The sequence below is a fragment of the Naegleria fowleri genome (genome assembly GCF_008403515.1).
Source record: "Naegleria fowleri strain ATCC 30894 chromosome Unknown tig35, whole genome shotgun sequence".
NCBI lineage: Eukaryota > Heterolobosea > Eutetramitea > Acrasida > Naegleriidae > Naegleria > Naegleria fowleri.
The window spans coordinates 649,602-665,690 of record NW_025407967.1 but is presented as its reverse complement, the minus strand read 5'-3'; the positions used below and the strand labels follow the sequence as shown (position 1 = coordinate 665,690).

Sequence of the window (16,089 nt, the reverse complement as noted above, 5' to 3'; positions counted from 1 at the left end):
GCTTGTTTCCTCTCATTCTGTGTCTTCTCCTCATGCATTTCAACCATGCATTGGACATGACTTTCATGCATTCCCCATATGTACAAATGAAACACGCTCATGTCCTACGAGTTCCTCCATCCTTCCAACCACTGAGTGAATCTCATCTATTGAGATCAAGAGCTTCATTAGAAAATCAACGTGTTCGATTGACCTTTGCTTTGAAACATCGAAACACTCAATGGCTGACGAAAACCTTCGAACGTGTCAGCAATCCCGACAGTGAACAGTATGGAAATTTCCTTTCAATGAAACAGGTAGCCAAATTAACAGCTCCAGAAGAATCTCATTCGAAAGCACTCTTTCAGTTTTTGAATAGTATTCCAGACGTTCGCATCACTCACATGTCAAAGCACATGAATTTTGTTACTGTGAGTATGAGTGTGAAATCCGTGGACACATTCTTGAAAGCCAAGATGACCCCATTTATGCATAAAGAGACTGGACAAGTCTTTTTCCGTTCCGTTGAAGGATTTGCTCTTCCTCTTCATGTGGCTCCTGGAATTCACACCGTTTTTGGAATTCATCACTTTCCGACCTATAAACGAAAATTGAAAAGAAGTAGACTGCATTTTAAGGGCCTTTCTCAAAATGAGACTCCATTGACCACACCTCAATCGATATGGAGGAGATATAACATGACCCGAGACGACCTGAATGTGATCTCTTTTCCCAAAAATAGACAAGCCATTGCTTCCTTTTTAGGAGAATACTATTCACCAAAAGATCTAGAAATGTTCCAACGTACCTTTAACCTCTCAAGAATGCAACCTGTCGTTCATGGTCCTAATGATGCTTCAAAACCTGGAATTGAGGCTTCCTTAGATATTCAATATGTAAGTCATTGGTCAAGACATGTCGTACGATTTTAATTTTCATAACTTTCAAAAGATTATGGCAACCGGTCAGAACATCAACACCACCATCAACTCCATTCCAGATGAAGAAACTGCTGATCCATTCCTTGATTGGATATCCTTGTTACAATCACAAGGTGATGAATGTGCCTATGTGCATTCCATTTCATATGGAGCAGTTGAAAAATACATTCCAGAAGATGTGCAAATGACTCTCGATTATGAATTTCAAAAATTAGCAATTGCTGGAAGGACTGTACTGATCGCGAGTGGAGACGATGGAGCTCGATGCAGTCAAGATGAAACTTCATTTGAACCAGGTAAGTTCATTCATGACAATGATGTCACAAAAATAATTCACACAAACACATGTTCCAACTCCTTTCGTTGCAAACCATCACATTCAAAAGAATGGCCAACTTCATCGCCCTACGTCACAAGTGTTGGTGCAACAAAACCTTCGAATCGAAACATCTACTGGAAAAATTTTTCACTCCATGGAGCGGAGGTGGTTTTTCAAATGCTTATTCTCGCCCAAGTTATCAAAACGATGCAGTGGCTTCCTACCTCTCGCAACCACACGTTCCCTCTCAGAAATATTTCAATCCTAACGGAAGAGCTTATCCAGATATTTCAGCGTATGGTGTGAATTATCAAGTCATGTGCAATGGACGTGTTGAAAATGTCGATGGAACAAGTGCAAGCACTCCGGTCGTGGCAGGTATGATTGCCCTGTTAAATGATTTGAGAATACAGCGTGGAATGAAACCATTAGGTTTTTTGAATTATTGGCTCTATAAGAAGGTGGCTGTTAAGGAAAATTTTAATGCATTCTATGATGTGACGTTTGGAAATAATGCCATGTATCCTTGTCCTGGATTTCCTGCAACAAAAGGATTTGATGTGGTGACTGGATGGGGAACTCCAAATTTTGAAGTGTTGAAAAAGATTGCCTTGGAATAGTGGTGATTTTTTTCCACATGTGTTAAGGAATTGCTGTAAATAGATCAATTTTGTTTAAAGAAAAAGTTGTAAATAAATCAATTTTGAATCGAAGTGTTAAATTGTTGCAAGCAAGATAATAAATCGTTGATTCCATTCATTCATTCATTCATTACTGTTACATAAATGTTGATTGACTAATGTTTGAATCATCAGAACTTGATCTCCTTAATCTTTCTGCTCAGTTGGAGCCAATGCAATTTCTCTCACACAAACATGAGGAGGTGCCTCATAGGCAAATAAAATCGCTGAAGCAACATCCTCTGCTTTCAACACTCCCAAACTCATTGTCTTTTTCCATTCTTCATAGGGTTCGACTTGAGCTGGATCATTGTGGCCCAACAACTCAGTTTGTGTCACCCCAGGCTCAATGACAATCACTCTCACTTTTGAAGAGCTCACTTCGCTTCTCAGTGCTTCTGTCAATCCACTTACAGCAAATTTGGTTCCACAGTACGCTACGTGATTAGCAAAACTCTTCTTTCCTGCAATGGAGCTAATATTGATAATTGTTCCTTGTTGTCTTTCGATCATATCTTGCAAGACGACATGAATACCATTCAGGACTCCCATCACATTGGTTGAAAACATTTGTTGCTGCCTTTGCAAGGATTGTTCAGCCAATGATTGCAAAAACATGACGCCAGCATTGTTGACAAGACAATCAATGGGAAGATGGAACTTTTCGTGAGAGAGCTGGACTGCTTTCGCGATTGAATCCACATCGGTTACATCACATTCCACAATGAGAGTATTCTCTGGTGACAAAGCATTGGATTGGTCTTCCAGCAACTGTTGGAGCATGTTCACACGACGGGCCAAGAGAAGGAGTTTGTAACCCTTCGAAGCGAGAGCAATGGCTGTGGCTGCTCCGATGCCAGAGGAGGCTCCGGTGATAGCGACGAGTTTGTTGTTGGATTGAGGACTGGTCATTGTGAATGCACAGGATTAACTCTCACGATATTAGTCTTGTTGAGGAATGTGAATTTTGTTTTTGTTGATATTCTTCTCTCAGTATAGGCACAACGAGAAGAGCTTTTACGAGTATTTCACTCCGGATTTAGGGCGCACAAAGTGTGTACAGTGCAGGATTGTAAAGTGTGGAGGAACACGTGTGCGCGTTCAGGAGTTGAACACATCGCGGTAGGTCCACTTCGCTCTGCTGTGTGGCACAAAATTCGCGCAGAAACCACGATATCGTTCCTTCATCATTGTTCAATAGGAATCATAGTATTCTCTATAATTATCAATTCCATCTCCATAGATGCCAAAGGAACAAGACAATTCAGGTCTATTGCTGGACTTGAATATTTGGGCTCTTCTCCTTTGTTGAAGTTCCTTAAAAAATTGCACTCTTGTGGTGACGGTGTGAGCGAGTACGTGTCCTCCAACAGGTTTTACTTTTGGTGATCCTTTGCTGCTGTTCGGAGAATGGAATGGAGAAGGTTTTTCTAATGCATCCATCACTTGATTTGTAATCACAATTGGAATGTTGAAATCTTCAGAGAGCTTGATTAGAGATTCTAGATATTGACCTAGCTTGTTTTGTCTTTCACAAATTCCATCTCGATTAAATTCAGTTCTGAACAAACCTGTTGCACTGTCAATGATGATGAGTCGGTATGGATTTTGTTGGTGCTGTTGTTGATGCATGTTGAGAAGTTTTCTCATTTCATTTACATTCTTAGTTTGTTGGTCACAATTATAAACACGAGAATATGAAATATTATCTAGAGTTTGTTTAGGATCCAGCTTGAAGCGTTGCGAAATTTGATTCAATCGTTCAGGTCTAAAAGAGCCACAGGTATCAATATATATGACTTTTCCTATTGGAGATCCAGCTTCGTTTGGTATTTGGGCAGTGACTGCAAGAGTATGACAAATCTGAGTTTTTCCTGACGACGATTCTCCAAAGAATTCCGTCAATGATGATGACTCGACACCACCAGCAAGTAATTCATCAAGGTCACTCGAACCTGTTTTGACATGATATCTCCTTGAAACCATTTGATAATGATATTCAGATGCAGTCGTAAAACCAAAGGGTGTACATGAGGGGTCTAATGATTGAGCAGCACAAAGGATCATTTCATAATCTTGATTTGAAATTTCCTTAATAGAAAGTACAAATCTTCTTTGTGAGAAAAGTAAAGCCTGAACCGTTTGAATACCTAGATGATGTTTCAATAATTGTACAATACATTTTGCTCTGTGAAGTCGTTCTGGATTGGTAGAAATTATAGTTAATATGCTCTCAATTGGCATCGTTTCAATAGAAGTGAACTGCTCCTCCAGGTTTGTTGTTGTTGCTGTGGATTGACTATCAAAGCTTTCGTTTGGAGTTGTGGTCAGAGAGGATCCCATTTGCGTGTCGTTATTGCTGTTGCCATCATCATACAGTTGCTCATTGATGCTATTGTTTTCCAAAGACTCGGCAGATGATGATTCCAAAGCGGATGTATCACTATTGAGAGTAATGAATGGCGTTTGAGGAAGAGGTGGTAATTGATGTTGTGCATTCTCTTCCTCCTCGGAAAGGATCCCTTGAATCATTTCAAAATCAATATCTTCCTCTTCTTCCTTTACGGGCATTGAAGTCTTGAAATTAGGCTCATCTAGTTCATCGTGATGATACTGCTGCTGATTTGGAATAGACTCATCAACAAGTTCAAAATCTGAAAGGTCATAATATTCCTCAGTTCCGAGAGTATTCTCCTCTTCTAGATGATGAATCGGATGTTGATGATCATTATATGGTGGTGATGAACATGATGATTGTGTTTGTAAATCATCCGCAAGTTCCGAAGTTTCATCCCGATGATCATCCTCACTTTGAGCCTCAGATTCTTGGCTATCCGTAAGTTTTCTCTTCTTCTTGTTTAAGCTAATCATAATTACGGAAATGTCTTTTTGAAAATCAAATCATCATCCGAAAAAATAAGACGACCACCACTCGATTTTTTTTGAATGGAAATCAAATTTTTTTGTTGGAGAAAAAAGTTCGAGTGGACGCTCGACCATTAGTTTCTCTAGTGGATCCACAAGAGATTTCCAGTCCCTCGGGAATTGGCTTGATCAAGCGAAGGTGCAAGGAAAATGATGTTTTGTAAACTTCTGTGCTATTGCTGGATTTTTTTTCTCCGAGAATGCTTTTGATTGGTCGGAGAGCCAAACATCATTTTCAAGAGGTAATTTGTAGTGAAATCAAAGTGTCAGAGTAAACATCTCGAGCGTTTATTATTGAAAGATAAGCACTCTTTTATTGTGAGTATCACACACATAGAGTTTTCCAAAAACAGTATCCAAGCACATACTTTCAGGGTAAAAAAATTTGCCTCTCTTTGAGCCGAATTCACCAAATGATTTCTCCAGAGTACCATCCTGAGCAAATACAAGTATTCGATGATTATGAGTGTCACATACTAGGATTCGATTGGAAGTTTTATCGAAAATCATCCCCGAAGGCCTATTAAAGTGATTTCCATCCTGGTATCCCTTACTACCATAAGCATGAACTTGTAACCATTCATCATCATCAATATTGAATCTCAAAATTTGAATTCTATTGGTTTCTTCACTGACAACAACATCTCCGAAGGTGGTTAAATCAATTCCAATAGGTTTTGAAAGATGTCCATTCAATGAAATACTTTCCAAAAATTCTCCATTCTTTGAATTAAGAATGTCCACACAATCACGAGAATGATTACAAATAAACACTTTTCCAAAATTTGTGACCATTTCTTTAGCAGTTTCTAAAGGATGTGTAGATTTCCATAAAAAGTTTGAACATCGTTCATTCATATTTTTCATGGCTTGTTCCAATAATTTTTCCAAATTGTACTTGTACACAATCGTTCCATTGTTGCAGTTAAATAAAAGAGCATCGCTTCTTTTTTCATCATAATTTTCTTCAATGCAAATATATCTTGGTCGAGAACCTACAAGAATGGAAGCTTTCAATTTTTTGTTGAAATAATCAAAAACATGAATTCGTTCACCACACAAATCCGAAACGAGAATACATTGGCAGGAATAGGATATTCGTACATTGAGGGGAAAGCATGATTTTGGTAAATTTAGCAATTGATCGGGCTCGTTCGGAGGAGGTGATTCAAATTTCATGGAAAATTCTTGCAATCTCCGAGTACGTAATTTGAATTTCAGAAATTTAACAAGTGTTCCGTGGTGATCAACGAGTGGTAGTGATCCAGATTTTGCTATGAAATCAGTTAGCTCTATGCGCACAGTTTGATGTTGTGACATTTTTTTTATAATATATACCTTTAAACCTTTTTTCAAACAACATTCTGAAGAGCCATATGATCAAATGGTCAACATAGTACGTAGGTTAAATAATCAATAGGAGGTGATATTTAATTGAGCGATTGTGACGGAAAACTAGTATTTATTTTCTCCTAGAAAGGAATTTCTTGTGTTCTTCTTGAACATAAGCTCTTGCTTTTCCCAAAATATTCACATCTTTGACATTAAACAACACAATATCTTTGTCAGGAGATCCCTCTTCTCCATTAGGATTCAAACATAATGCATCATAGTGATCTCCTGTGTAAATGATTAAAGCCATGGCTGTGTACTCATCATGGTCGCTGCCATAAACGTCTTCTCTACATGTGGTTGTGTCAAATGCAATGATTCTCACTTTGTAGTATGCAGAAAGAATGGAAATTTCAATTGCTCCTCCCCAAGTGTCTGCAGATAATTAAATTGACCATTAAGAAGTAATAAATATTCGATTAAGAAAAGAAATTAGATCACAAAATTCAATATTAGTGACAAGTACCTTCATGCAAGATCCAATTTGCGTATTCAATATTTCTCATTCCCAAAAATTCAGTAGTATACACCTTTGGATTTTCAGCGACATAATGAGCACAAATTTCACGCAATTCTTTCACTTTTCCATTATTCTTTCCATTTAAAACATAGGATAAGCTGTGGAAGAGACATGAATTGTCAGATGGTTGCTTTCTTCTCACAAAATAACCTTTTGTAAAATTATGTTTTGATTTTGATTATAAACTGCGTTAAAACAGTGACACTTACCAACATTGGTCGATGGCGGAACATAAGGACCAACATTAGTTCCTTTCACAATCTTTCCACTCGATCCAGTATCTTCTTCAATAATAATCTTTTCTCCATTCGCGATTTTTAAATCTTTCAATGTGGATGATCCATTCTTCAAAAGATCTACTTTTGTTGGAGGAAATCCAACTTTCAAAGAAATAGCACATTGTTTCAAGGACGTAGGTATGGAATCGTGCATAAGCAGAGAATTGACTAAATCATCCAATGTGGCTGTGGTGTCGGATTGAAGTTGCGGAAGATCAATAACAATCGGAGCTGATTGCGGAAGAGAAACTCTAAATTTCATTTCTATAACGATCTAATAATTTACAGAGTGATGGTACAAGGAAGAATATCTAATGATACAATGAATGGTTGATCAATAGGATGTCCAGAGATAATTGATAAAGTGATGATCCTGCTCTATGACTTGTTGATGAAATCAAAGCCTTTGCTTTTGACAATTTTTTTTAGAAAAATTTATTAAAAATAATCTTTTGGGTTCCGAACCATCCTACATGTTTCTATTCGAGTTTTCTTCGACACGAATCTTCATATTGATACCCATTGCAGATAATTCAGAATATAAATACTTTGTAGTGTACGGTATGTAAATAGTTCTCAAATATTCTCCAGTTCGACACATGCTACAAATTAAATGATCGACATTATTTTCTGGGAAGTGAGGAACGTGGCCTTGTGGAATTCCTAGATCTGGTTTGACCACAGTATTCATTTGAGAGCATTGCGTACAAACAATAGCTGTAGAAGAGTCGGTACAATCAAAGAATCGATCTTTCAAAACTGCAGAAGCACCATAGGCAACAAGAGCATCTCTTTCCATTTCACCCATACGAACACCACCTGCCTTTTTTCTGCCTTTCACAGGTTGGTGAGTGATAGCATTGGTTGGTCCTCCAACACGGCATTGATACTTATCAGAAACCATGTGACGTAATCTTTGATAATACACAATTCCAATATAAATATCAGCCTTCAAAGGTATTCCTAGAGGACCAGAGTACATAACTTCATTTCCATAATAATTGTATCCTGCCTTTCTTAATTGTTCTCCAAAGTAGTCAATGGCTGTATTTTGCTCATCAAAAGTAAATGGTGTAGCATCTGGGAAATAACCATGGAGTGCTCCTGCCTTTGAGGACATGGATTCGACCAACATACCAATGGTCATACGTGAAGGGAAAGCGTGAGGATTAATGACAATGTCAGGTACAATTCCAGACTCTGTGAATGGCATATCTTCTTGAGGCCAAAGAATGGATAACACACCCTTTTGACCGTGTCTTGAAGAAAATTTGTCACCAATAATTGGATTACGATTGAGTCGGAATGTCACTTGGGCACGTTTGATTTTCTTATAATCGGCTGGATCTGTAGCAATGACCTTAACACTATGAACGGTTGCAGAGTCAACATCTTTCCACTTCATTGGGAAGAATTTTTGTTTTTGAGGATCGAAATAATTGGCAAAAACGGTGCCTTCTTCCAGTGTCAAACCAATTTCAGGAAGACCATCATAATCCAAATCATCATATTCCTTATTGTCATAATCAGCGTCAATTTCTGTCTTGTTGAATGTTCTATTGGTAAGGAACGATTCAGACTCTGTCAAATCGATATCTTCAGTCTTAAATACTGTACCATGCATCATGCCTCTCTCAAATGAGGTCTTGTTCATAATCATGGCATCTTCCATATCGTAACCTGTATAGGAAATGACTGCAACGACTGCATTACAACCATTATTGAATTCGTCAAATGGTAAATCAGTTTGGTGTTTCGTTCTGGTTAATGGCTTTTGTGGTAATTTCATGTCGAACAGCTTGGTGTCCACTCTGTGGTCGACGCTATGAAAAACTGCAGCCATGGATTGCTTGGCCATTTGACATTGGTAAATGCAACGTGGAGACTGATTAAAGTTACAAAATGGTGTCAAGTTGCCAAGGAAGCTCATAAAGTTGGTTGGATCAATTTCCATGTGAGTGGTTTGAGGTTTGATATCATCTGGAGTCACGGCAATGCTCAAAAAAACTTGTTCACCGCTTCCAATCCATTCTTCTTGATTGGTGGGAAGATATCTAACGGGTCTCATGGCTCTAGCAATATCAGTTAAAATATTAAGCTGTGGTAAATAAGGAATGTCCATGGAAGTGTACTTTGGTTGGCATGCAATTTCCATATATTTTGGAAGTCCAAATTTGCCTGAAACTTTGCAATATCTTAATTGATCTGCAAATGTTTGCAATTTAGAGTTGGCAACTTTACCAATGATGGTACCATCCAACATAATTGGTGCCTCTTCCTCAATAGAAATTGAAATGCACTTTTCTGTTGTAGAGGGAATCATACCCAAACGTTTGCAGGTTTCAACAATTTGAGAAAGTTCCTTTGGTCTTGCTGGTGTGGTGACAATCTCGGTTGTGTGGGACAAGTGGTTCACTAAACCACACAAGTGACCGTCAGGAGAGTGAACAGGACAAATGAAGCCCCAGAATGATGGAGTCAATCTTCTCATACGTGTAGAATTGGATTCCAAAAATGCAATACCTCTGTGAGTGGCTCTAAAGTGAGAAATAACTCTCAAGAAATTAATTCTTTCAAGCTTAGTGAAAAGGGCACGAGTTTGAGACAACTCTGGGCGGTATGGGCTAGCAACCATCACATCACCCACGCTGAATAATCGTGTAATGTCCGCTGTGCAAGACTTTGGTAAAATGTATTTTGATCTTTCACGGAAGAGAGTCAAATATCGTTGTTCAGCAAATTGTACTTCACTGGGAGAATTACGTAAAAGTTTTGCGATCACACCATGCACCATTTGTATCTTGTTGTAAATAATTAGCGGAATAGTATTGGCCAATAATTCTCCAACAGTTAACAATTCATGGTTATCAAAATCGTCCAAATTTTCCTCAACAATTTCACCGTCCACAAATTTGTATAATTTTTGAATGCAATAAACCAAAAAGTCAAATTTCTTTTGACATTCGGAAGCTGTTGGAACAGTTCTTAAAGACTCTGTACTTCCTCCATCTCGCATAAGTTCCTCATCTTCGTTCTCATCGCAAAACATTGGCAAAATTATATTCTTCAAAACTTCTTGACCTGCTTTGAGCAATTTTGTCTTGTCAACAGGACATTCTTCCAATCGGCGTAGTCCACTTGGATCATAAATAGATCCTAATGCTATAATGGCGTCCTCTCTTGTTTGAATCATTGGGAATGTCTTTCTATAATCGGCCAATAATTCAACTACACGATCCAAAGTGACCTTGTTCTTGGTACCTGCTGTCAGCAACAAGAACAAGTCCCTGTCTGAAACTTCTCTTAAAGCCTTCAAAGCTAAAATAACGTTAATATAATAAGGAACAGGATTACCTGCTCTCATGAAAACGACACCATCCTTTCTATAGTGAATATTCACAAGACGCGTAATATAAGTTTTAGGATGTCTACATCTCACCAAAATACCCTTATCTGTGAAATCTTCTTTATAGCCTGTCCATGATGGTCTAGTCAGTGCAAATGGATAATTCGAACGTTGTTGAGTCAATAAACGATAAACCACTTCACTTCCTCTCACAATAAAATAGCCACCAGGTTCATGCTCTTCTTCACCCTGCAACATCTTTTGTTTGGGCGATAGAGAAGGCAAATTACAAAGAGAAGAATTTAGCATGACTGGAAAATCTTGCATAATTTCAATGTCCTTCAAATATTCAACAGTGCCTGTGTCTTCATTCTTCAATCGCACTGTAACCTTCATACTACCTCCATAAGTCAAACTTGCAATACGGGCATCCTTTGGATACATTTCTCTTCGAAGTCCAAACCGTTTCACTTGTGCTGCTTCTTTTTGTAATTGATGGATAGTTTTTGAGGATTCATCCTCTTCCTCCGATACTGGTTTATCAGCCAATATAGTTTGGTCAATTAAATTATCTCCCACTATTGGCTTTGAGAGTGTAATGGACTCAATGGTGGCCATATATCTCAGTGTTACTTTGTCATTTGTTGGTTTTACTACTGGCTCAATGCCGTCATCATCTTTTGAAGGACGTGTATTCACTCGGGCAGTTTTTTGAATTTTAGTGAGAACTGCTTCTCCTTCGTCTTGTAAAAGGTCCTCGGCATCACCTTTTTGTCTCCTTCTTCGTTCTTGTCTAAATCGAACTTTTTCCTCATTCTGTTCTACAGTCAATGGAAACAAGTGAAGAGGAAACATATACTTGGAAACATTGGACAACATTTCACTGGTGAAATTATCATACGAAGTAACATGAGGCTGAATCAATCGGTCCATGTAGGGTTTAAACATTTCGCTTGTTGGTTCTCGTTCTCCCATCAAGTAATAATTTGACTTCTTGATGGCAGACATCCTTTCTGGTTTGTTTCCGTTACCAGAAATGGCATTTCTCTTCTTCTTCGCATCTCCCGAAGAGAGACCTCGCGATGATGAAGTATTTGAACTTTTCGAGAGTGGTCTTGTGTTGTTGGACGAGGCTGATGATGACTTCATTTTTTTTGTCCAAGCAAAAAAATGTTGAACGACCGAAAATGAAAATTCGTTTGTTGTTGAAATTAAATTCTTCTTTCTGGGAGAGAAGAGGAGGAGACTTGCTTGGAGAGAACAGAATAAGGACCACTCTTTGAAAGAACTTGGAGATTGAGGTTGGCTAAAATTCCAAAGAACAGTATCACAAATCCTCTTTGAAAAAAATAGATAACGAATTTTCTTCTTGATCATGACTCTCTTCTGAGTGTTTTCAAACTTTTAAATCCTATCAACTGATAGTGTGTTGTGCCTGTAGGGAGTAGAATCATACTAATCGCGAGTAGTAATGTCTTAGAATTTCTAATTGGTTTTATTTTCATTGGATTAAGAGAAGCTTTACAACATGATCGTAAAACCATAAAATTTTCACAAATGCTTATCAGTGTTCAAATTTCAGACGCCTTAATTGATTGACGCATTGAAAATGTAATTGTAGAAATCTTGAACGAATTTCTCTCGTTTGAAGGTCATTACCGCTCGTCCATTCTTTCCACGTTTTTGATTGACAAGTTGAATGGCATCTTGAACTGACATTTTCCACACTGATACGAGTATACAAGCAAGAACCATTCCAGTTCGAGACAACCCTGCCATACAATGCACCACAATTCCCTTATTTTGTACATTTCCAGTATTTTTCACATATTTAAAAAGTTCGACGATTTTCTCAACCATTCCAAAATTATTTGGAGTGCCATAATCATCGATTGGGAAATGAGCAACGTTTAGAACTCGATTATCAAACTTCAAATCGTTGACACTTGAAATGGTGTGCATTTTCTTGTTGCCATTATGTTCATCACCATAAACAAATGCAGGTAATTTCTCATTCACACAGATCACTAAACCAACTTGAAAAGGTTCCGATAATAAATTTTCATAAAACTGCGATTCATTTGGAAATTTCATGCCTGCCAACTCTCGATCGATAATCCAAGAGAACCCTGGTACGAGTTGTTCATTCACATATTGCAGACATGATGAACCATGTAGAGTAGGAGGGTGTGCATCAGTGATGGATGTCATTATTAACAATTTTTTTGTTTGAATAAACAGTGACTTTAGCTGCAGTTCCTGTTCCGTGTAAATTTAATCGTTGTAATGAATTATTATTTAGTTCATTAATTCATTCTCAATAGCTTTTGTGATTTCTTTCCAATCATGAGCTACGGTGGGAGTTTGAGATGAAATTCTGAAATTATTTTCTTGAAGTATCTGAACAGGAATGCCAAACTTGGAGCAATACTCTAGAATATGGTGATGCCTTTCAGGAGGAAAATAAAAAACTCCATTCGTCTCTAAAATGCATCTCATATCATTGAACGAATCTCCAATGTACACACTTCGACTAGTGTCTCTGCTGAGAAATAAATGATGTCTTAGTGACATTAACTTGTCCATAGAGGTGACACATTGTTTGGTCAAAAAAGTTCCATCTGTCAAGTTATTCTCATCAAACCTCAAATCATTAGAATAAATATAAATATTTGGAAAGCATGAATGTTCAGTGCTCCAAACTGGCTCCTCATTGCTTGCCAGTCTATTGATCGGCCTTAACCTTAACTTCTTATTGACAAGTGGTTGAACTTTTTCTATAAGAAAACTTTCAATTACGTCCAAAGACCAATTACTCGATAAAATACACAATTCAATTCGATTATTTTTACAATTTTCACCAATGTTGCAAATCAAATCAAACATGGTTTCACAATTCACGGCCAGCTCACTGTTAAATTTGAAAATGAGCGATTTCAAATCATCTTTAGAAATTCCTTTCAAAACTTGCTGGTTTTCCACACCAGTGACTCCAAACAATTCTGCACGATCCAAACCATCCAAGAATTGAGAAAAATTATTCAAATGTTTTCCGTCATTCAGAGACTTTTCATACTTTTCCATAAACGAGCTTGAAATATTTTTCCAACTTTGCAACAATTCAATATTTGAAGCATGTTTTGCAATGGCAAGCTGAGGAATTAATGTACAGGTATCTTTCCGGGTGAGAGTAGCATCAAAATCCATAAAAATTCGCAAAGAAGCTCTACCACTCGCATTATTACTCGTATTCTTCATAGACTGTTGTTCTTGTCGAGACAACATCATTGAAAAGTTTTGTTGATGAAATGAGAGATTAAAATTTCCAACTAATGCTCCGTAACAAGACTCTTTCCGAGAGAGTTTTCCAACAACCGGAATCCAATTGAAAAATCGACTAGTACTATTCAAGGATGATCCAAATCTCCCATTCCCACTCACACCTTCCACACCCACCAACAATAATTGTTGTCTTCTCATTACTTCTTCCGATAGTTGTAATATTTGAATGAAAGCCTTGAACGATCAAATTCGGATTTTTTTTTGTGAAGTCTCTCGAATTTTCCATCATCAACAGCCTCAATTCGTTTCTATTCTGACAAGAAGATGGCTCCTAGGCGTATGAATAGCACAAAGGCAAAGGAGAGAATGACTCATGAGTGAACCGGAGGTGAGGGAGTACAAATAGAATGTGAAAATCCGTTGAATTACAAAAAGTTTCAAAACAATCAAAACAATCTTGAACGTGTGAAATGATTGGACAATCTCGGTTGACTTACCAAACCTAAATGAAGGAGAAAAAAAAGTGAAAAGGTCAACGATCATAATCTTAACGTTTACGAACTAACGTTGATGTGCCTCTTCATGGAAAATCAGAATGAAATCAACATTCCATGATCCAATCATGTGAGAAACCTTGCATTTTCGGAGATTTCTTTGCATTCTCTTTGAAGACCTTTGGACATCTTGATGTGTTCCAAACACGTGTCATCCTTCTTCGATTTGAATTATATCAATTCTTCACATGTGCAATTCCAATTCAGGTTCTAACAAAAAAATGACGGAATTTACTGTTCTCGAGATCCTGTTCGAGGATGACGACACTGATGCGCATGATCGGCATCATCATCATTGCGAGTTGTATGATCGTTGCAAGAATCACTGTTCATTATCTACAGCCACACATGTAATGGCAATCAAAGTGTTCATTCCTCCTGAAATATTGATTGAGATTTTTCAATATTTAGATCGGGATTCATTAGTGCGGATATCTTCTGTAAATTCGGGTTTTGCTGAAATTTCGAAAAGATCAATTTTGTGGAAGTTGTTAGTGCAGAACGATTGGAGATTGTTGAGAGGAATAAATACTTCAAACAATGAAGCATCATTACTGCAATCGGATACTTTGGAAACACGCAACAACAACGAGTTTGAACTTGTTCCGCAATCCGAAGTTCATGAAGACAACACGATGAGAATTTCAACCAACGATCTCGCGAGAGAACATCACGAAGAACAAGATTATTATGAATTGTATAAGGAAAGATATTCACAGTATAAAACTTGGAGAAATAGCATTGCATTTATATATGAAGAAGAAAGAAACCAATATATCAACAGGATTAACAACTCGAGTTCCCCGTCTTATTTAAAGGGCTATCTGATGTATTTATTGTCGTATCCCATTCTGTATATTCGATTGCTGAGATTTTTATTTATTTCACCACAGGAACAACCTGATTACGGACTCACGAACGAAGTAGAATATATCAAGCAGAAGGCACTTTCGGCAGGAGGATCTTTGTTATTGCTGATCACGTTCGTTCCAATAATTTTCAGCACCTTAATTTCAGGAATATATCCTCAAATGCCAACTCTAACTTTCATTCATATAATATTGCAACTGGCCTTAATTACAATGTATGGACTTTCACACATCTACAACAAGATGGATAAGAGTATAAGCTCATATCCACAACCAAGCTATTTATTTGGCCTTATTGGCGTTACTGCTTTCATTACTTTAGTGTTGATGAGATATGTGGATGATTTATTGTCATGCTCATTAGTAGTATTTCAAACATCAATTGCTCTCGGATTAGCAACTTCACTCAATCACATGATTTCAAACACAGAGGTTGTTGATGAATTATTTGGAAATAATAATGGGCCAAATACGGCGCCTCCATTTGTCACATGCATGATTCTAGCAAACCTTGTGTCGCTTGTAGTTGTAGTAGGTGGATTTAAGGCAGTTCTTCTAACAATTATACTCATTGCAATTTTCACAGGTGGTAGTACGGGTGGTGACATTGGAGAACTTCTCAGACTCATCGACTTTAGGACCATTGTGTTCGCCATTGTCGCAGGATTGAGTGTGTCAGTATTTTTTCTTGCTAAAAACAATGTGGGAGGTAATTTCAAAAAGAAGAGATTTGTTCGACAAAGTGTGGCCATTCTGCTGCTCGTTTTGTTGATCCTGTCTTTCATGACACTATTCTGGAGATTGGTCGCCATTCGAAGTGGCACACAAGTCAGATGGGAATTATCCTTCTTTAATCTTGACTACGATGCTGATTACAACAGTAGAGGCAGTAATAAGACGAATACCTCGCAAATAGCTGCTGTGTCTCACTAATGTGGGTTTCCACAGATAATAATTAAAATTAATAATTAAAATTCAATTATTATTATTATTGGAATTCAAAA

General features: G+C 37.6%; 8 protein-coding genes across 8 annotated transcripts; 2 read left to right on the top strand and 6 right to left on the bottom strand.

Moving 5' to 3' along the window:
* Positions 1 to 32: 32 nt before the first annotated feature.
* Positions 33 to 1,859, top strand: FDP41_003954 (uncharacterized protein; the record flags this gene model as incomplete). The annotated part of the gene is made up of 4 exons (XM_044707315.1): positions 33 to 875; positions 931 to 1,216; positions 1,307 to 1,336; positions 1,405 to 1,859. 4 exons carry the CDS (start codon positions 33 to 35, stop codon positions 1,857 to 1,859), a joined length of 1,614 nt encoding a protein of 537 aa, XP_044562014.1.
* A 207-nt stretch (positions 1,860 to 2,066) lies between these two features.
* Positions 2,067 to 2,831, bottom strand: FDP41_003953 (uncharacterized protein; the record flags this gene model as incomplete). Its single annotated transcript, XM_044707314.1, has 1 exon — positions 2,067 to 2,831. One exon carries the CDS (start codon positions 2,829 to 2,831, stop codon positions 2,067 to 2,069), a length of 765 nt encoding a protein of 254 aa, XP_044562013.1.
* Positions 2,832 to 3,113: 282 nt separating this feature from the next.
* FDP41_003952 (uncharacterized protein) lies at positions 3,114 to 6,164 on the bottom strand (the record flags this gene model as incomplete). Its single annotated transcript, XM_044707313.1, has 2 exons — positions 3,114 to 4,804; positions 5,213 to 6,164. The coding sequence occupies 2 exons, from the start codon at positions 6,162 to 6,164 to the stop codon at positions 3,114 to 3,116; spliced, it is 2,643 nt and encodes an 880-aa protein (XP_044562012.1).
* Positions 6,165 to 6,306: 142 nt separating this feature from the next.
* Positions 6,307 to 7,296, bottom strand: FDP41_003951 (uncharacterized protein; the record flags this gene model as incomplete). Its single annotated transcript, XM_044707312.1, has 3 exons — positions 6,307 to 6,611; positions 6,703 to 6,906; positions 6,966 to 7,296. 3 exons carry the CDS (start codon positions 7,294 to 7,296, stop codon positions 6,307 to 6,309), a joined length of 840 nt encoding a protein of 279 aa, XP_044562011.1.
* Positions 7,297 to 7,503: 207 nt separating this feature from the next.
* FDP41_003950 (uncharacterized protein) lies at positions 7,504 to 11,529 on the bottom strand (the record flags this gene model as incomplete). The annotated part of the gene is made up of 1 exon (XM_044707311.1): positions 7,504 to 11,529. One exon carries the CDS (start codon positions 11,527 to 11,529, stop codon positions 7,504 to 7,506), a length of 4,026 nt encoding a protein of 1,341 aa, XP_044562010.1.
* Positions 11,530 to 11,967: 438 nt separating this feature from the next.
* FDP41_003949 (uncharacterized protein) lies at positions 11,968 to 12,591 on the bottom strand (the record flags this gene model as incomplete). The annotated part of the gene is made up of 1 exon (XM_044707309.1): positions 11,968 to 12,591. The coding sequence occupies one exon, from the start codon at positions 12,589 to 12,591 to the stop codon at positions 11,968 to 11,970; it is 624 nt and encodes a 207-aa protein (XP_044562009.1).
* An 87-nt stretch (positions 12,592 to 12,678) lies between these two features.
* On the bottom strand, positions 12,679 to 13,668 carry FDP41_003948 (uncharacterized protein; the record flags this gene model as incomplete). Its single annotated transcript, XM_044707308.1, has 1 exon — positions 12,679 to 13,668. One exon carries the CDS (start codon positions 13,666 to 13,668, stop codon positions 12,679 to 12,681), a length of 990 nt encoding a protein of 329 aa, XP_044562008.1.
* A 769-nt stretch (positions 13,669 to 14,437) lies between these two features.
* On the top strand, positions 14,438 to 16,018 carry FDP41_003947 (uncharacterized protein; the record flags this gene model as incomplete). Its single annotated transcript, XM_044707307.1, has 1 exon — positions 14,438 to 16,018. One exon carries the CDS (start codon positions 14,438 to 14,440, stop codon positions 16,016 to 16,018), a length of 1,581 nt encoding a protein of 526 aa, XP_044562007.1.
* Positions 16,019 to 16,089: the final 71 nt, after the last annotated feature.